At 42.3% G+C, this 18,451-nt stretch overlaps 5 protein-coding genes across 8 annotated transcripts in view; 3 read left to right on the forward strand and 2 right to left on the reverse strand.

Moving 5' to 3' along the window:
• LOC134193939 (la-related protein 4-like) overlaps positions 1-2,883 on the forward strand; it is a 10,732-nt gene extending 7,849 nt beyond the window's left edge. For all 3 annotated transcript variants that reach the window (XM_062662806.1, XM_062662807.1, XM_062662808.1), the window contains exons 13-19: positions 605-721; positions 1,123-1,191; positions 1,256-1,360; positions 1,422-1,478; positions 1,545-1,630; positions 1,976-2,324; positions 2,380-2,883. In XM_062662806.1, coding sequence (XP_062518790.1) covers positions 605-721; positions 1,123-1,191; positions 1,256-1,360; positions 1,422-1,478; positions 1,545-1,630; positions 1,976-2,324 — 783 coding nt within the window. In that variant the 3' untranslated portion in view covers positions 2,380-2,883. The remainder of the gene's footprint in view (positions 1-604; positions 722-1,122; positions 1,192-1,255; positions 1,361-1,421; positions 1,479-1,544; positions 1,631-1,975; positions 2,325-2,379) is intronic.
• Positions 2,884-3,550: 667 nt separating this feature from the next.
• LOC134194157 (uncharacterized) lies at positions 3,551-5,433 on the forward strand. Its single transcript, XM_062663067.1, has 5 exons — positions 3,551-3,701; positions 3,764-3,880; positions 4,836-5,000; positions 5,067-5,225; positions 5,296-5,433. Exons 1-5 carry the CDS (start codon positions 3,696-3,698, stop codon positions 5,395-5,397), a joined length of 549 nt encoding a protein of 182 aa, XP_062519051.1. The 5' UTR covers positions 3,551-3,695; the 3' UTR covers positions 5,398-5,433.
• Positions 5,434-5,558: 125 nt separating this feature from the next.
• LOC134194155 (uncharacterized) lies at positions 5,559-11,500 on the reverse strand. 2 transcript variants are annotated; one of them, XM_062663065.1, is made up of 7 exons: positions 11,419-11,500; positions 11,224-11,355; positions 10,929-11,156; positions 6,365-6,550; positions 6,159-6,299; positions 5,828-5,965; positions 5,559-5,688 (listed from the first exon to the last, which is right to left on the reverse strand). In XM_062663065.1, exons 1-7 carry the CDS (start codon positions 11,474-11,476, stop codon positions 5,624-5,626), a joined length of 948 nt encoding a protein of 315 aa, XP_062519049.1. In that variant the 5' UTR covers positions 11,477-11,500; the 3' UTR covers positions 5,559-5,623. The 2 variants fall into 2 exon arrangements, with proteins under 2 accessions (XP_062519049.1, XP_062519050.1); XM_062663066.1 differs by having other exon boundaries at positions 5,559-5,696.
• Positions 11,501-11,929: 429 nt separating this feature from the next.
• Positions 11,930-17,203, forward strand: LOC134193897 (cyclic nucleotide-gated cation channel alpha-3-like). Its single transcript, XM_062662753.1, has 13 exons — positions 11,930-12,391; positions 12,460-12,674; positions 12,752-12,802; positions 12,997-13,089; positions 13,156-13,220; positions 13,336-13,458; positions 13,796-14,042; positions 14,243-14,297; positions 14,376-14,476; positions 14,813-14,896; positions 15,477-15,601; positions 15,683-15,829; positions 16,207-17,203. Exons 1-13 carry the CDS (start codon positions 12,118-12,120, stop codon positions 17,117-17,119), a joined length of 2,493 nt encoding a protein of 830 aa, XP_062518737.1. The 5' UTR covers positions 11,930-12,117; the 3' UTR covers positions 17,120-17,203.
• A 352-nt stretch (positions 17,204-17,555) lies between these two features.
• LOC134193933 (histone H1-like) lies at positions 17,556-18,442 on the reverse strand. Its single transcript, XM_062662799.1, has one exon. The coding sequence runs from the start codon at positions 18,398-18,400 to the stop codon at positions 17,798-17,800; it is 603 nt and encodes a 200-aa protein (XP_062518783.1). The 5' UTR covers positions 18,401-18,442; the 3' UTR covers positions 17,556-17,797.
• Between the last annotated feature and the right edge of the window lie 9 nt (positions 18,443-18,451).

The following is an 18,451-nucleotide window of genomic DNA, read 5'->3' on the forward strand; positions in this document are numbered from 1 at the left end:
GATGTGTCTGTTTGTCTGTCTGTCTGTTTGTCTTTCTGTCTGTTTGTCTTTTTGTCTGTTTGTCTGTCTGTCTCTCTGTCTGTGTGTCGGTCTGTCTGTCTGGTTGTGTATCTGTCTGTCTGTCTCTTAGTCTGTCTGTTTATGATAAGATCTGTCTGTTTATCTATCTGTCTGTTTGTCTCTCTGTCTGTCTGTCTGTCTGTCTGTCTGTCTGTCTTTTTGTCTATCTGTCTCTCTGTCTGTCTGTCGGTCTGTCTGTCTGGTTGCGTATCTGTCTGTCTGTCTGTTTTTATCTGTCTGTCTGTCTCTCTGTCTCTTTGTCTCTCTGTCTCTTTGTTTGTCTGTCTGTTTGTCTGTCTGTGTCTGTCTGTCTGTTTGTGTGTTGTCTGTCTGTCTGTCTATCTGTCTGTCTGTCTGTGTTTGGCTGGCTGGCTGGCTGGCTGGCTGGCTGGCTTGTAGTTTATTTATCATAAAATGTGCATTAAAGTGAATGTCATTCTTCAATAACTTTGAATTTTGCTGGATTTGGTTTATATCACTTGCTGTAGAAAGTTTATGTTCTTGATTTGGCTGCGAGTGTTTGATTTCGACTTGTATTTTTCAGCGTCATCAACGACTACAGCAGCAGCAACAGTTGCAGCAGCAGCGGAAATTAGATTTAGCGCCAAGTCAGTTTCCTCCACTCAGTAAATCAACTCATCAGCAGTCTTCTGGACCAGCGGTGAGATTATCTGCATGTGCACAAGTGGAGTGTGTGTGTGTGTGTGTGTGTGTGTGTGTGTGTGTGTGTGTGTGTGTGTGTGTGTGTGTGTGTGTGTGTGTGTGTGTGTGTGTGTGTGTGTGTGTGTGTGCTCCAGGAGATTGCTCAGCAAGGCCCATAGCTCCTGCAAAGTTGACAAATCCAGCCAACTGGCTGGGGGTGTAACCGTAACGAATGGTAGCTCCTTATCCATTTGCCATTTGTGTGTGTGGACACACGCATGTGCACGTGCACGTGTGTTTATATAGCTAACACACGTTTGTGAGTTAGTTTGTTGCTCTTTCACTGTTCCTTCATAGTTTGCTTTGTCAATCTATTCATGTTTATTTCATGAGTTTGTTTGATATGATTTATGATTTTAGATGAGTCGGTCTGCTGACGATGTTCGTCAGTTGTCTGAAGTTGTCAAAGGCTCAAAAGAGCCACAGAAGGTACGTGCACGACTGTTTGAGTAACAGCCGTTTTACATAGCCAATAGACTCTTGTCTACATTAGCTATCCTCTTCTAATCGTGAAACATCTACTGTTGGTACATCATCAGTAGACAAGACCATAACAGGAAAAGCTACTGATGGCTCAGTTATTCAGGCAGATAGAAATGTGATGTCAATGCAGTGAAGTAGGTGTGAGTATTTTATTCCATATCTTTGTTGTCTTACAGCCCACTTCTGCTGATGATGTCATCAAAGCCAATAGCAGCAATGAACCTAATATTCCAGTATTGCAACAAGGAATAGACAATAGACATTGTTTTTGTCAATCTGATGTGTTTCTTGTCTTGTAGGGTTCTTCCCCACCTCCAGAGAGTAGTGTTTCAGCACCAAGCACTCCTGCACCCTCAGCATCAAACAGCCCGCCATTATCACCTCAGTAAGCACATGTAGAAAAAAGTGTGTGATGTATTGTGGGTTATTGTGTAATGCCAGTGGAATGAATACAAAACGCATGCTCGTGCTCATGCGCGCGCACACACACACACACACACACACACACACACACACACACACACACACACACACACACACACACAACTGCTTTTCAAAATTGATGCCCACAGTTGTTGTGCTCTTTCTCCTTCTAACCGCCTTACTGGATGCTTATTTCTTGAAAGATAAGGCTGTCCAGTTGGAGTAAACTAAACAAACAACAGCACAACACTACGATGTAATTGCACTGCTGGTCCAATGCTGATGTTGCTTTGTGTTGTTGTTACAGACATAAGTCTGCTGCACTGCTGGCAGCTGACACCCCACTTTCACAACAATCTCTGCCTCTTCACCATAGCCAAAAAGTCAGCAAGTCTGCAGAGAGTCTAAAGGCTACTGGCGAAGGTCAGACAGAGAGGACAAATAGGGGTAACAAAAGGAATGAGAAAGGAGTGAAACAAAGTCGATCGAGTGACAACATCAAAGACGATGTGAACACAAGGAGAGCAAGTGGTAGTGATGCCGGTTCGGTGACCGACGAGAGGTTGAGCTATGCTGACGTGATGCGAAGAAGCAGTGGAAAGAAGCCCAACTCCGTCCCATCTTCACCATCCAAGACGGGAAAGAAATCCGTCTAAGTGAGTCCGATATCTCAACATGACCCAATTCATTGCTAATCGCTTTCTATCCTAGACGTTCGCTTTTCAAGTTGAAATCAGAACATAAAAATTGTAAAATTCAGAAAATTTGGCATGTGGCATTGCCATGTTTATCATCCGTACAAGAAAATTTATGGGTGGGTGTATGGGTTGTAACTCTAGTTGTACAATAATGACTTCAGGCCACCTGGCTTCAAGTCTGCTCTCTATGTGGCTCGGTTGTGGCAGCTAACTGTATTATTATGCTCTGAAGATGGCTGGACAAGACTATGATCAAGACTGGTGCGCCTCTTGGCAGGCACTGTTGTTTCTGATGTACATCGTGTTGTGTTGTGGTGCACTCAAGGTTCCAGGCGGTCAACCTATTAAGCATCTGACGTCTGGTTTTAACGTTGGTCCGGTCGTTTATTGTTTGCTGCGTTTTGGTAGCAATGAAGGGCATGTGGGACAGACTATGCAATGGAGGGGTTTTCAGTATTTTTGTGTGTATTCTCTTCTCTTGAGCAGTAATCAAATAAAAAGGGCTGGGATTTTGTAACTGGTTGTATTGCGTTGGTGTCGTATTGCATGCTGACTGCAACTTGGTCAGTTTGTCTTGGTCGAAATGAATGTCTTGCTGTTGTGTCGAACTTGTTGATTGGGTATACGATTACTTGGAGTATGAAAGACTCGATCGTTGGACAGGATCTTGTTGTGACAGAATATGCATCTGGTTCTGTGTCACCATAGCCTGCAACTGATCTGTACATACTCATTGCTGATAGTCTGTCCTAGAAGAATAAGTTGAGCAATGAATGTGTTTGATGGGGATCGTGCTTCAAAAGCTGGTGACAGTATTGGTTCACCTCAGCTGGATGGTTAGAATCTGGGTTAGGGTTAGGCCAGTCCGAGACATGATGTCTGTTGGCAGAGATGAGGTACAGTAGGATACACTTGGTCGTCTGGAATGAATAGTGACTACAAGTGTACAGAGGTATACAGTGAAGTAACTTAATTAATTAATTAATATTAATTGAATTTGGTTTCTTTATTTATATCAGCTAAAGCATTGCTTATAAACTTTTTAGAGACTGGTTACTTATTATGCAAACTCATTCAAGTGTGTGACACTGCTATTCGTGTGCTCTATTGTTTTGAATTTGGAATAAATAAATACGCTTGGGCGCAACCGCGTTTCGGAAATCCGAGTCCGCCTCGTTGCCCTGGTGAGAGCAGCAGGATATCGACAGACTCTCTACATGCGGATATTGAAGTTGTTAGTTCTAGAGATGCAGTAGCTGTCTAACCGTGTAGAAAATTCAAAGTTAGACTTTTGTTTTAGTCGTTTGTGTAGAGGGACCGGCCCTCTCTATGGAGGTAAACGAATCCTAATAAGGACGATTTGAGCAAAATACTGTTTCTTTCTTTATGTCGTTTAGGATCCAAGTGTGTCCTCTAGTGATGATAGCCTACCGACAGCCGCTATAGCAATTATTGCTTGCAGCTGTTGGATTGGAGTGATTATTGTCTTACTTCTGATCAGACAATGTTGCAAGGTAGGACCTGTGTGTTGGAGTTTGTTCTCGTATACTTGATTAGTGATATATGTAATAGTTAATGAAGAAATTGCTGTGCTAGCGATCATTGCTATAAGGAAATTAGCACATAAATTAGCTATAAGACACAAAGCACAAGTGTGGGCTAGCACAGCACAACAAGTGAATCTAACCCTTTTTGTAGATTCATTTGCGTTTGCACTACTGCAATTGCAGTATAGTTGTCCAGGCCCGTAGGCTCGGGGTTTGGGGGTTCGGACGAACCGTCCGCTTAGCTGTGAAGGTCCCGCTTTCAATCCAAAGTCGCTTATTCCATCTTGGACTCCTCCACATGTAATGTAATGCAGAAGTGGATTTAGGCGAATTAAGTTTAAGCAGTGGACTGCTTTGCTTATTGTCAAATTTATTCTTGCAGACTAGCTAGAGCTAGAATTAATTGATATAGTGCAAGTGCACTAAGTTTAGTTTTGCTTTGACTCAATCAAAGTTGCTGATCTATAAATTCTGAAGACTACATGTATGTATACATTAAAAATTATAAAAATGACGTGATGGGTTTGTGACATTGGCCCATTTTAGTGTGTTACACACCGCCCTCTTTTAATGTTAGCCTACGGCCATGTTGTCTCTTGCTATGGAACTACAAAGAAGTTGTGTGTTCTGCAAATAATACTTTATCTACTGCTTTCTTGGTGACTTAATTGTTTGGGTAACAGTGAGCTAGGTGATTGAGTCTCAATTGTTAGTGAGCTGTAAGATCAGCGGAATGAGTCGTACTTCTATGATCAGATGGATGCCTCAAATTTTCAAAGCAAACACAAACAGCTTTTGAAACAATGCCTTGATTATTTGTCTGTTTGCCTGTTTGCTTATGTGCCTCTTTAATAAATGTGCTTTGTTGCGATCGTCTAGCTGTTCTAATCTGCCACAAATTCATTTGCTAATTTGAGTTTAGGATCGCGGGCTGTTGCCTAATTGTGATTGCGGTCAATGCCAATGCTGTGAGGACACAGGAGAACCATCCTGCCTTTCTGCATGTCTGCGATCACTAGGAGAAACGTGTGACTGTACAGCACCAAGCACGAGAGCCTGGTGTGACTCAGTATGTCCATCAAGAGAGGTTACAGTAATATTTCAAAAAAAATTTATAGGTGTGACGAATTTAGAATGTCAATGATGTCTTTAGAGTTGTCATCAATGCTGTGACTCGTGTACATCTTGTTTCGCCTGTTTGCAAGCAGAAGGTGACTGCTGTCAGGGTGACTGCTGTCAGGGTGAACAATGTGACTGCGGCCAATGCTGCACTTGCCCAGAATGTCCAGACTGCACATGTCCAAGTATCGAGGTAAACACCTTTACCCAAAAAACTAGATCCAAACAGACAGTAACAAGCTGCATGAGATGTTATTGTTTAGTGTCCCAACTGTGCTTGTGAATGCCAAACTCCTCAGTGTGATGTCATATATTGTTTCTGCTGCCAAATAACACTGAGTGGTGCTCAAGGCAGACCAAGGTAGCGAATTAATAGACGACTAATTATTTGTTCAGAATTAAGCAACAACCACATAACGTACAGTGTACAATACACGTTATACGTAAGCTCATTGGATCAGTACAGCATTGGATTGAACAATAACACTGAATACTTGTACATGTAGATGTCTGTATTTAATGCTATGTCGTAGATAAAATATACGTTATTTGTGTACTCGTGCCTTATTGGTGTAATCATATTTGTTTTATTCATTGAGTGTTGCAACTATCGTTGGATGCTCTTGTGTCTGACTCACGTTTTCTTGTTTCAATCACTACAACACTACCATTCAGTTAGTATTTTGATTTGCTAGACATATTATGATACACATGTATGTATACATAGCCAAGTCCACAAAAGTGTCATGCAGCTAGGAACTGGACAGGACAGGTTTAATATAAACGTATGCTTACCTGGTGCACACTTGTCGTTATATTTGAAGAAACCGTCAACACAGTTACATTCGTAGTTTGCCATGCCTTCCATTGGGTCATCTATGAGATCGCACTTCTCGTAACGCCCACATACAGGAATGGTGGACTGGCAAGGGTCTGTGATACAAAGATAACACGAACTAAAAGTAGCAATAAGTATTTAATAAATATCAATAAAATCTTTATTGATTAGAGTTAGCTAATAAATTATGAGCATTAAAGTATGAGTAATCAGAGCAGCTGATTCGTACATTGCATTAGGTTTTGAAATATGATAGTCACCTAGACTATTCAGTGTTTAGTGACTTACTTTTTGTGCACTTGTAACCAGTTCCAATGTATTCCGGTTTCTTACACTCGCAGTTATAGGTAGGAACACTTTGCCCCTTAAGTGGAATCTTAGTAGCGCAAATGGCATTCTCGGCACACTGACCATTGCACTTGTCAGTGCCTGCAGTTAAATCACATGACCTATTGCAATTCGGAATTTTACCCAAAACAATATAAGGGACATACAGTGCTGAGTGCTGCCCATGAACTCCATGTATCCATTTCGGTTTCGTGTACACAAAAGGGGGTAGAAGATGACAAGGTCAGTGTTGGTGCAAACATAGCTTGCAAGGTGGTTGATTGGGGTGTACTTTCCAAGGTGAAGGAAAACGGAATCAGGAGGCAATTGTGGTAACTGACACTGTTGAGCATCTGTTGACATAGAAGAACAAAGTTTTATTGTACTATGTCGTTGTTGGTCAGTGGAGTCCATGTGTACGGGCATTTACTTGTGTTTTGTGGTTTGCTATCTTTCTGTCTGTCTCTGTCTGTTTCTTTCTGTCTGTCTGTCTGTCTGTCTGTCTGTCAATGGTAGTATATTTTCATAAATCACAGCTATTACAATGAAACCCAAACTACTGATCACTAATAGTGTTCTCAAAAGTCTAATACATTTTCTAAACATATTTCCAAGGCCCACTGTCTGTTTGTTTGTTTGTCTTTCTGTCAGTCTGTCTGTCAGTCTGTCTGTCTGTCTGTCTGTCTGTCTGTCTGTCTGTCTGTGCGTGTTGACTGTTCCTGACTGGGGATCTGTCTGTCTGTTTGACTATCCGTTCGTCTGTCTGTCTGTCTGTCTGTCTGTCCACGTCCACTTTCGTCTTCCAGTTGGATAGTCATTTGTTGCCTTTCTTCGTCAACTCATTTTCTTGTATCGACGTTTGCTCTAGATGGTTTATTATTTGATTTTGACATTCAAGGCCAAGTCTATTAGTTTATTTGAGAATAAAATATCTGTCTGTCTGTCTGTCTGTCTGTCTGTCAAATAACATTTATTTCAAACATACATCTATAATACAATGCTAGCAAGGTACCTATATAAAGTTCTGTAACTACGAGAGTTTACTAGGACTAGATTTTAAAAACAAACAAACATGTAACACTTAAAAGAGAACAATGCAGACTACCCAGAGCCAACTTAGGGCGCGTTTCCACTAGTGCCTAAACTGGTTTAACAAGTGGTTTAAGCTAAACTGGTTTAAGAATTGACCTGTTTCCACCTGCACTAAATCAGTTATATGTTAAACCTAAACCTATTTCTTAAACCAACTTCGAAGTAGGTTTAGCAAAGTGGTTTAGGTTTAACTGTCACGTGACATTAGCTCGCTTGTTTAGATGGCTTTTGACAATACTGTTTTGATGATATTGACTATTTTTTCGGGATAGGATTGCCCTAGAAGATGTAAGGGTCTTTAGCTAGGGGAAAGAAATTAGCAGCTGCGGAGAGAGAGAAGACGGTGTCCTTGGTCATCCTCATGCAAATTCCTACTAGCAGATGCTGAATCAGTACCAACCAACAGTTGCTCTGACTCGGTGACAGACCAGCCCAATACTTCAAATTAATGCGTTCTTAGACGGTTTGTTTAGCACATCCCGGATGTGCAAGTTCCTAATGGAAACAGTCGCTTTCTTGAACTGGTTTAGTTTTAAACTCATTTAAGCTAAACTAGTTTAAGGTGCAGCTAGTGGAAACACGGCCTTAGTGGCTGAAAAACTGGGTAGAGCAATCTACAGTACAGTCAATGTTTTTGTCTGTCTGTCTGTCTGTCTGTCAATACATATATTTTTATACATCAGCACTATTACAGTCTAATTGTTCAAACACCAGTCCAAAAGCCCACAATGGGCCACACAACAAAACCCAACTACTTATAATTAACAAATTCTTCATCAATGTTCAGAGAGTTTTTAAACTCTCCTGCTCTTCCTAATTTTCTACTAATCACATTAGCATTGCATCTTTGCAATGCTATAGACAAACAGTGACGCCGGTATGTCTTGAACTCTCTGCTGTTCTTTCTTCCATCTTCATCTGTTGAGAGAATGGACAGTCGATTAAGGAACTAAAGAGTATCATGTCCCCATCTTCCAAAATGTTAAAAAACTAGGGCAATACAGTTATAGGATCTGCCCCACATGTCCAACTCATATTTCTGTGATTTCACGGCTTCTCGTTTGGCTGCAGCTGCACCATCTTTCAAAGCTTCCTGGGAAATAATATGTTTGGCCCATGGGTGAGCCACTGAAATGTTGAGTTCAACATCACACCCAGATTGTGCATCAAATGCAATGATATCGGGTCTGTCATCAGTATTAATATATCGATTCCTTGGTTCTTGCTGATGTGTCATATTTAGTTGCTGTAAACAGTTGCTCCATAGCCTTGATAGTGTTTCATGAGTCCATATAGGCTGACCTCCGGTTTTGCAAGTCAGAAAACGGTATCCATCCCCATCAACATCTTTCCCACAATCACAAGTGGAAATCACTGATCCAAGGGGCATTTCACAACCCAACCTCAAACATATTGCTAGACGAAACTCGCCAGGCTTAAATGCAAACTATGTTGAAAGAGGTATCGAGTCAAGCCATGCACGTGCTCCTACTCCTTTAAGAGACCTAAATCTTACAGATGACCGCTGAGACTGTGGGTTTGCAAGAATAGATGATACAATGTTATTGGTACTTTCCAAAGTTAATCTTTGTGGTAATTTTTTTGGTATTGTTCATCAAATCAGCAATGGATTTGTCTGCAGGCAACGCATGATGCAGCTGATAGCTGATAGATCCTTCAGAAGAACTTGGAATTGGGCAAGATATAGTCTTGATGAGACCAGTGAGATCTCCAAATAATTGGGGAAGACGAGTCAACGAGCGAGCCCAGCTGGATACGAATGAGATATGACATGTGTACTCAACTGATGACTTCCCAAACCCGCCATTGCGAATTGGCAAAGTTGCTTGTAGCCATTGGTCATCTTCTACATTGGGGCAATTAATCAATTTTGCAAGAAGGTTCTCTTGGACAGCTGATCGTGAAATCTGGCTGCAGACTTTAGCTGAGTAGGATACACTGACCGAGAAAGGTGATTTATTTGAGTCACGTGGCAAAAGCGTAGAAGTAACATTCCAGATTGAGGGTCGTTTAAAGATGAAATCTGCTCACAAAGACTTTGACCTGAATTTACAATGTCTAAACAAGACTCTGAGACATACTGCTGTTGCCCAATTGGGATCCCAAGATACGAATTCCAGTAGATATAACTTGAATGTCCCTATCAAGGTGAGGTGTTGTAATGCCATTACAAAACAGCTCACATTTTTCATTGGCAATGTTAAGACCAGTTTTCTTCAAACTGGATTCCACATCATTCAGGCATGAAAGCACATCATCCAGAGGACCAATGAAAAACATATCATCTAGGTATGCCATAACTCTAGTAGATGGATGACTCTCTTGAAGATCCACAAGGAATGGATGTAATACAACAGAAAATAACATCGGACCAAGGGGATCCCCTTGGTGAATCCCTTCTTGTGATTGCAAAAGATGGGCATTGTAGCCGTCATTGGAAACTAGAGGACTGAAACCAGAATACATTTGATGGACGTGATGGGAAATGTCGGGAAATGACTTTGCAACCTCAGGCAGCAAGTGAGCACGTTCCACTGAGTTGAAAGCTCTTTTTAGATTCATCTTCAGAACAACTCAGTTGGGATGGGATTCAATAAGCAAACTGATATGGTGGAGCAGGAGCTGTGATCCTCCCTCAACTGCTACACCATGTTGAAGAGGAGAGAAATAAGCAGCAAAAGACTCTTTCTTTTGAAGACACAGAACCATGGCAGTAAGTTGCCTAATACATTCCCCAACAGCAATTGACACTACATCTCCATTTGATTTAGGGAGAGCAATCAGACGTGAAGTTGAGAGTAGCTTTGCAACACTCTGAGGGATGTCTCTTTGTGCAATCAGATTACAGACAGCAAGAAACTTTCCAGCTGTAGTAGATCTGCTTGCCAATGCTTTAAAGTGTTCAAAGTTCCAACCAGTCTGTCTGTCTGTCTGTCTGTCTGTCTGTCAATACATATATTTTCAAACATTGAACTATTATACACCATCTAAGCAAAGCAACTAAATACTACCCAAGCCAATAGGGCTTGGTTCTACGTACAACTATTTATGTTTATGTTGCTGTCTCTTGAAACAATCTTCTTTATTTTTCTGTCAATCACTCTAGCATTTGATTGTTGTAGACACACAGAGAACACAGATCTCCAGTATGTCTTGAAGGTTGATGCCTGTCTGTCTGTCTGTCTGTCTGTCTGTCAAATAACATTTCTTTCAAACATACATCTATAATACAATGCTGACAAGGTAACTATATAAAGTTCTGTAACTACGAGAATTTACTAGGACTAGATTTACAAAACATACAAATATGTAACACTTTAAGTCTGTCTGTCTCTCTGTCTGTCAGTATGTGTTGACTGTTCCTGACTTTGTGTCCGTCTGTTTGATTGTCCATCTGTATGTTTTGTGTTGTAGTCTCTCTGTTTTACCATGTAAACTATCAGGCACATTTTATTATAGGAGCTATATATATGCTCTTGTCATGATGCATGTAAGTGCTTTTATCTTATGTTAATAATATCTTAATTTGTAGTACAGTGTACCATCTAATTGTGAACTGAGTATATGTGCAAGCAACCAAACAGTGTTTGCTAGCTATGACACAAAATTTTATCTAACTTGTTCTTTCAACAACCGGCAGGCATACAGGTGCTTCTGCACTCCATCCTCCCGTCTCTAACATGTTGTATATCATTGGATTGCACTCTAGAATATCTGATCCAACTATAGTTGATCCAGCATCACAGACTATTTTTGCAGTTGTCCTAACACGTGGGAATGGTGTGGACATAGTGATCTTGGCGTTGGCAATAGGAACCAGTGGCTCACAACGCATGAAATCCACTCCTGTAAAATCAGAGATATATGCAACACTATACAGTCGTCATGTGGTCATACGACTTTAGTCTAATACCGATCACCCTACGAAATTCGGACACGTCCGAGTATACTTTAGTGCTGTCTATATCACTTGATTGAGTTTCTGTCTCATTTATATGCGGTGGTTGCGTGTGTAAGGTAGTGCTTTGGGATGTCGGATTCTGACCTATAGACAAAGACAAACTATGTTGATAGTATGAGTAATACAACTAGTAACGGTCAATCTCACTGGTGGTGGAAACGTAGAAAATGATGGAGAGACCAGTAGAGAATCGAAAGCAACTCATAGCAGTTTGTTTACTGTGCAACAACAATGCAACTAGGTGTGTTAGTTAGCAGAATACCAATAGGGAACTAACAACGTAGTAGTCTCTAGGCATCACAACATTTTAACACTCAACAGGTGTTCAAGTATAATCCCATCAAACACACAAGTGAAGGAACTCCTTAGTTACAATCAGTCGTCACGAGAGCAGACTGACAAAAGGGGACTGTTAGCTTAACATTAGATTTAACGATGTGTAGGAGAGTTAAGGTCCTATGGACCCGAAGACCATGCTCTGTTGATATGACCTAGGAGCTCTGCGTCATGTGGTGGGGTTGTTGTGTGTGCGCGTCGCCCGTATCAATGTGTGGGAGTTTGTATCCATGCATGGCGTCGTCTGACGAGGAGATATTTCTCGACGTACCGACGAGCGGGAAAGCTCTACGACCTCAGATACAAGTGACTGTCTCTAGACCGGCGTCTGTTCAAGAGGCAAGCAATGGGACTGTTGAACCGTCTGCCACATTACAAACGAGGTCAACAGAATCAGCGACAACGTTTGGATTCAAGGAGACAAGAAAGTTAACGGCTTCTAGTCGTCGGAGTGTTCGAAGCGAATCTATTCGTGACAAAACACCGCATACGGATAGAATTAAAGGCCTGATGAAGTCGTTTATAAACAAAGCTCGAAGGCGACAGTTGAGGTCACAAGACAGTGGAACTCTGACTCCTGAATCATCATCTATTGCAAATGTGAGCTCGGTAACTGGGGCTACAGAGATGATGAAACAGAGACTGCAGTCTTATATTGGTCTTGAGCCAAAGGAAGACAGTGATGATGACATTGAATTGCTAAATTGTCGTGAAAGATTGTGGAGATTCATAATGGAATGTTTAATAAAATGGAAAAACGCGTTGTCCCCTATTGATCCATTAGGTAAGATGCTGCAAATTGTCAACATGCACTGACAAAGTATAAATGTTTGCATCTATTTTGTTGGACAGGATCTGTTTACTTTGTGTGGCTCGCTGTCATCTCAGTTGCTTTTCTTTACAATGCTGTGGTGATATTTATGAGATCAGCTTTTCACAGTCTGCTTCACACATCACAAGCATTACCACTGTGGCTGACATCCGACTATCTTTGTGACGTCATTTATATCACTGATATTGTAGTTATACGCATAAGACTTGGATATCTTGAGAATGGGATTATTCAGGTTTGGGGCTGAAATTTGTAAACGTCATATTTGAGATGAGCTGTTTTAATTAATTAAATTACTTGTGTCTGTGGCAGGGTAACATAAGGAAGATACGACATCGGTATTTTCATTCGAGAGGATTCTTGGTACAGTTTTCTTGCATATATCTATTGTGTCATGAAAATTGTGAATTCTGTGGGCTTTCTACTTTTTGTTTAATTAACTAACTTGTTTGTTTATTGAACAATTAACATACAAATTAACACATTAACAAGATATCAAATAAAGCAGATTACTGGTACTGTACAGATAATATAATCTTTTTTTGTTGTTTCTGCAGCTTGATGTGCTGTCTCTGTTGCCTTTGGATCTATTGTATCTAGTGCCAAGTCTGAAATTTGAGACTATGTTAAGATTGCCTCGTCTTTTGAAGGCAAGCTTACAATCAGATCCTTGTGGAACAACTTTAGTCATTACAATTTTGCTTTTTGTTATACAGATAAGGTTCTTTTTTACCTTCATAGATCGCTTTGAGAGTAGATCTTCGCATCCAAATTTTTTCAGGTAAATACAAATATTGATGTCTTAAATTTTAGATTGTGTAGTGAGTAGCATAATGCTAAAGTACAACAGGAAACCAGTTGTAGTAAGCCAAACTGGTTTTATGTCTTTTTATCAGGGCGACAAAGACTTATCTTTTTATGGTCTACCTTGTGCATCTGACTGCTTGTCTATATTATACCATTTCTGTGTGGGAAGGTATCAATTCAAACAAGTGGGTCTACAATGGCAAAGGGAATGAGTAAGTACAATGATGTGGGATGGTAACACACACACACACACACACACACACACACACACACACACACACACACACACACACACACACACACACACACACACACACACACACACACACACACACACACACACACACACACACACACACACACACACACACACACACACACACACACACACACACACACACACACACACACACACACACACACACACACACACACACACACACACACACACACACACACACACACAATAAGATAAGTATTTACATTATTTATCATCTGTCGACATACACATTGTTCTTAAAATGAAGTTTATTAGCGAATGCTGTTTAGTTATATTCGTTGCTTCTACTGGGCTCTTGTCACCATTTGCACGATTGGCGCCAATGCTCAACGTCCAACTAATACTTTTGAGTACTTCTTTCATGCTTTTTGCTACCTGTTTGGACTGTTTGCCCTATCAACGGTTATTGGCCAAATTCGAAGTGCCATATACAACGCTAGTGCTAAGAGGAGGGCTTATGAACGACGACTACAAGTTTTGAATCACTTTATGCAGAAGCATGACGTAGACTCTAAGGTGAGTTTGGTATATATGAATAAATTGACTTAATCAGACGTTACAAGCTTAAGGTGTCAGTGAATGTTGAATTGCATGGGACTATCAAACGTGAGACAGACATACGTGTTGTTTAAAGCTTTAATCAGATGGTCAAATAGACAAACAAGTAGACAGACTTACTGGGTATGTTGCTACAGACTGAAGAATTTTACATTTAGGTTCAATACAGAGTTGGTCGTTGGATGTCTTACCTATGGGAAAACGAACAAATAGGTATTTTGATGTCATTGCTTAATTAATTATCTCGAGAAGTAACAAACCAGTGGATGTTGTTCTTAACGGCTCTTATAGATGAAATAGACGCTTATCTTGATCGTTTACCGATCAATATGAAAGCAAGCATGGCTATGCACACTCACTTGGACACCTTGAGCAGAGTCAGCCTCTTCAGGGTAATTTTCTGATGTGTGTGGGGGGCTGTTGGTGTGTGTGTGTGTGTGTGTGTGTGTGTGTGTGTGGGGGGGGGGGCTGTTGGTGTGTGTGTGTGTGTGTGTGTGTGTGTGTGTGTGTGTGTGTGTGTGTGTGTGTGTGTGTGTGTGTGTGTGTGTGTGTGTCACTGTGTGTGTGTCACTGTGTGTGTGTGTGTGTGTGTGTGTGTGTGTGTGTGTGTGTGTGTGTGTGTGTGTCACTGTGTGTGTGTGTGTGTGTGTGTGTGTGTGTGTGTGTGTGTGTGTGTGTGTGTGTGTGTGTGTGACCAGTGTGTTCGTACAATATACTATTGTTTATAGGATTGCGAGGAAGTGCTAAGACAAGAGCTGGTCTTGAAACTTCATCCTGTTTGGTACCTACCAGGCGATTACATCTGTCGAAAGGTAAGAAATCTATATTGTTAACATACGTGTCTGCGTGAGAGGTTGCATTGTAGTATAGAGCGGTTATTGACTAGAGGGGCACCTAGGCGCCATATTAGCTTTGTGTTCAGTGCACGTACGTAACTTTCCTGGACAGGCTCGTACCTAAGGGGGTTCGGGGTGCCAACGAACCGACCCACTTCAGTTGGAGGTCCGTGCTTGTACCTCCGTCTAGATGTACGACCAATCTGCATACAATATTTCCACCAGCTGTAGATTCTGTAGCCGCTGTGAAGTGCTTGCCTGTGTTCCATGTTCAAGATCGATGTACTGTACTATGCATATTTACCGATGTCTTCCAATGACCTATTAATTAATAAATAGATTTATTGAAATACTAGTAGAACATGTTGAACTGACTCGTAGGTCCACTCTGGCACTGAAAGAACCGACCCATAAAATGCTCCAGGAACGCCCGTGTTCTATACTACTGTAGTTACCTTATTGTTGCTCACATCTCCACTTTATCAGGCAATACAACTGTATTGACTATACTTTAACTCCACTTTGTTGTTAACTTTAATTTGTTCTCAAACCCCAGGGTGATGTTGGTAAGGAGATGTTCATCTTGAATAAAGGCCAGGTACAAGTAAAAATCGAGGATGAGTCTGGTCAAGAAGACACTGTGGCAGTATTGTATCCTGGCAGTGTGTTTGGCGAAATAAGGTGAGTACATGCATCATACTTGACGAGACCATCAGTCCCCACCACACAGGGTCACACCAGTTACTGTTTGTGTCTGTGCAGTTTGCTTTCAATACGAGATAATAACAGGAGAACGGCGCACGTTGTGTCGCAGTGGTTCTCACACCTCTTCGTTCTTCGAAAGCGTGATGTTCAGAATGTTTTGGAAAACTATCCTGGAGCCAAAGATGTCTTGATGAGAAAAGCAATGTCAGTACTTGAAATTATTGTGTGTAGTAATTAATTGAAGTTTGAGTTGTCTTGGCGCCTTTTGTTTGCCCTTGGGTTTTCCATGATCTCTGTGACGTGTCAATACATTTCTTTGTATGTAAGTCAGTCTGTCTGTCTGTCTGTCTGTCTCTCTGTCTGTTTCTTTGTCTGTCTGTCTCTCTGTTTTTCTGTCTGTCTGGTTGTCTGTCTGGTTGTCTGTCTGTCTATCTGTCTGTCTGTCTTTCTGTCTGTCTCTCTGTCTGTCGGTCGGTCAATCTCTACTATACATCTCAAAATAAGACATGAAATAGCAGTCAGTCTTCGGATTCCTTTGTTGCAACTGAAGTTGATTTAATTAAGTTACCATTTGAATACAGAAATCTTCTGAAGAGAGACAAAGACAGACAGAAGTCTCATGAAGAAGACCGACAGAGTCTAGTGATGTCGCTAGGAAACACTCAGATGGTCATGAAGGCTTTCACTCAACTCCACGACAAAGTACGCAAAAAGGAACGAGAAACGGATGCCCGTCAATTAACAACAAGTGCCAACACTCTCACAGCAGACCATCTATCAGTCCCAAGAGGCAAATCAACCGGCAAGCGTCGTTCCGCTGAACAAATACCCGCCACACGGATCTCACCATCAAGACCACCTTCACAAGCTTCGCGTCTCTCCGTCAAACCGACGAGACGTTCCGATTCTCAGTCGAGTCTCGGCTCCTTTCTCTCTGTCGACCAGCGCCGTCTCCGACGGACGGACTCGACTTCGTCCGCGGGCTCGTGGCTCTCCGACGTCGAGTCGACAATCGGCAACCCCGACATTCCGACGTTACCGCGGATTTCTATTGCAACACAAGAAACTGCAGAGAAGAGTCGAGTCGGAGTCGGCGGCGTCAAACTGGATGGGAAAGGTAGAACGCATTTGAGACCGCGTACGGACGCCGACTACGACGCTATGACGTTAGTTTCCGCTCTTGTGGACGACGACGCGGGGCCGTCGGTCACCGAGACGGACCATGCGGAATCGAGCGACGTCGACGGAGGTCTTGTTCCTCGCATCGCCATCAATCCGACCGACTACCCGGTCGGAGGACGCAGTGCGAGTCGTTGTATTCGATACGACGAGCAGGAGGACGACGAAGAAGTGGAGAACGAGAACGAGGGAAGACTCGGAGTGACCATAGACACGTACGGTACCGCTCACCTCAGACCGAGAAGTAGAGCAGACTACGAAAATATGTCGACGATTTCGGCTATGCTAGACGTAGGAGCGTTCGACAAAAAATAACATAGCCTAGCTATTAGATCTAGTTTACTTAGGTCACCAACACTTCTTTAATTAAAATTATTACCGACGTTCTTTGGACCACGGTCTGGAAATTCGAGGCTAAACGTGTGTGTGCAGGTAGATAAACTAAACTGCAGATTCATATAATGTTCTTTCCAGAATTAAAGTCAGTTGCGGCTTTGGGGAGTGGCTTAGGATACCTAACACCTAAATGTACCAGATGGGTAACAATCACTTCGGGTGTCTCATTACCACTGTTGGAATACATAGGATAGGTACTGTGTACTGTTGACCATGGCGCCACCCGTCGTCCGACTCTGCGGCGATGCACTCAACACAAGATGTCGACGAAAAACACAGCCACTTACTCACATTCAAGAGTCACAACAAGATGAAAGCCTGAGGAGATTGATACTGTTTACACCAGTAAACCACGTTGAAACCACGGCATTTTATCTTCGAATGCAAGTCTACGACAACAGACCGACAAACTGCACACTAGAACCTACACACGTGCAGTTAACGTGCGCTAGGTTGCTTGACCCTGTACACGTTGCAACAAATGTCTATGTACATACAGCAGCTACTGTAGGTCTACGTTCTGCTCTCGTTTGATAGATTTGTGGCTTTTAAAAAAGCCGGTTTAATACAAGCGCAAAGTCTTAACGCCCAATAGGCTTACGCCTTCTTTCCCTTCGCTGCCGCCTTTCCCTTTGCTGCTCCGGTCTTTCCCGCCTTCTTTGGAGCAGGTTTCTTTGCGGCAGGCTTCTTTGCTGCTGTTTTTGCGCCTTTAGCTGGAGACTTCGGCTTGGTAGTAGCCTTGGGCTTGCGCGGTTTGCTGGCAGCTGTTGCTGGCTTCTTGCGCTCCGTTTTGGGCTTAGCTGTCTTCGGTTTGCTCGTTTTTTTCTTGCCGCTGTCAGTCTGGTCCTTTGCCGGGCGAGCCTTTGGAGTCTTAGCCGCGGCTGTCGTTTTCGCTTTGGCTGCCGGTTTCTTTGCAGCGTCCTTGTTGAGTTTGAAGGAGCCAGAGCCGCCTTGTCCTTTTGTTTGGACGAGCTTGCTGTTGTTGACCATTCTCTTGAGGCTCAGGGTGACCTGCCTGGGTGCCTTTTCGTTCAGCTTGTAGTTGGCCTGGATGTGCTTGACAATGGCCTGCCGGGAGGAACCCGTGCGTTCCTTCAGAGCGCTGATAGCGTTGGTAATCATCTCATCGTAGGGAGGATGTTCCGGCTTTTTCGCTGGTTTCTTGGGTTTGGCAGCCCCTGTTGCGCCAGACACGGTCATCTTGTTCAACTGAAGAGTAAGTACTCGCTCGACTGACCAGACGAGAAATGA

The sequence above is a fragment of the Corticium candelabrum genome, chromosome 18 (genome assembly GCF_963422355.1).
Source record: "Corticium candelabrum chromosome 18, ooCorCand1.1, whole genome shotgun sequence".
In the NCBI taxonomy this organism is placed as follows: domain Eukaryota; kingdom Metazoa; phylum Porifera; class Homoscleromorpha; order Homosclerophorida; family Plakinidae; genus Corticium; species Corticium candelabrum.

Bases quoted from the DNA above. Each gene is read 5' to 3' on its own strand.
- LOC134194157 (XM_062663067.1), top strand. The intron at 3,881-4,835 runs GTAGGACCTGTG...ATTTGAGTTTAG, and splicing joins TGATCAGACAATGTTGCAAG to GATCGCGGGCTGTTGCCTAA. The intron at 5,226-5,295 runs GTAAACACCTTT...GTTATTGTTTAG, and splicing joins GCACATGTCCAAGTATCGAG to TGTCCCAACTGTGCTTGTGA.
- LOC134194155 (XM_062663065.1), bottom strand. From the start codon at position 11,476: ATGAGTTGCTTTCGATTCTCTACTGGTCTCTCCATCATTTTCTACGTT. The intron at 11,356-11,418 runs GTGAGATTGACC...CTTTGTCTATAG, and splicing joins TTTCTACGTTTCCACCACCA to GTCAGAATCCGACATCCCAA. The intron at 6,551-10,928 runs GTTAGATAAAAT...CTATGTCAACAG, and splicing joins GCCGGTTGTTGAAAGAACAA to ATGCTCAACAGTGTCAGTTA.
- LOC134193897 (XM_062662753.1), top strand. From the start codon at position 12,118: ATGAAGTCGTTTATAAACAAAGCTCGAAGGCGACAGTTGAGGTCACAA. The intron at 13,090-13,155 runs GCAAGCTTACAA...TTTGTTATACAG, and splicing joins GATTGCCTCGTCTTTTGAAG to ATAAGGTTCTTTTTTACCTT. The intron at 15,830-16,206 runs GTCAGTACTTGA...ATTTGAATACAG, and splicing joins GTCTTGATGAGAAAAGCAAT to AAATCTTCTGAAGAGAGACA.
- LOC134193933 (XM_062662799.1), bottom strand. From the start codon at position 18,400: ATGACCGTGTCTGGCGCAACAGGGGCTGCCAAACCCAAGAAACCAGCG.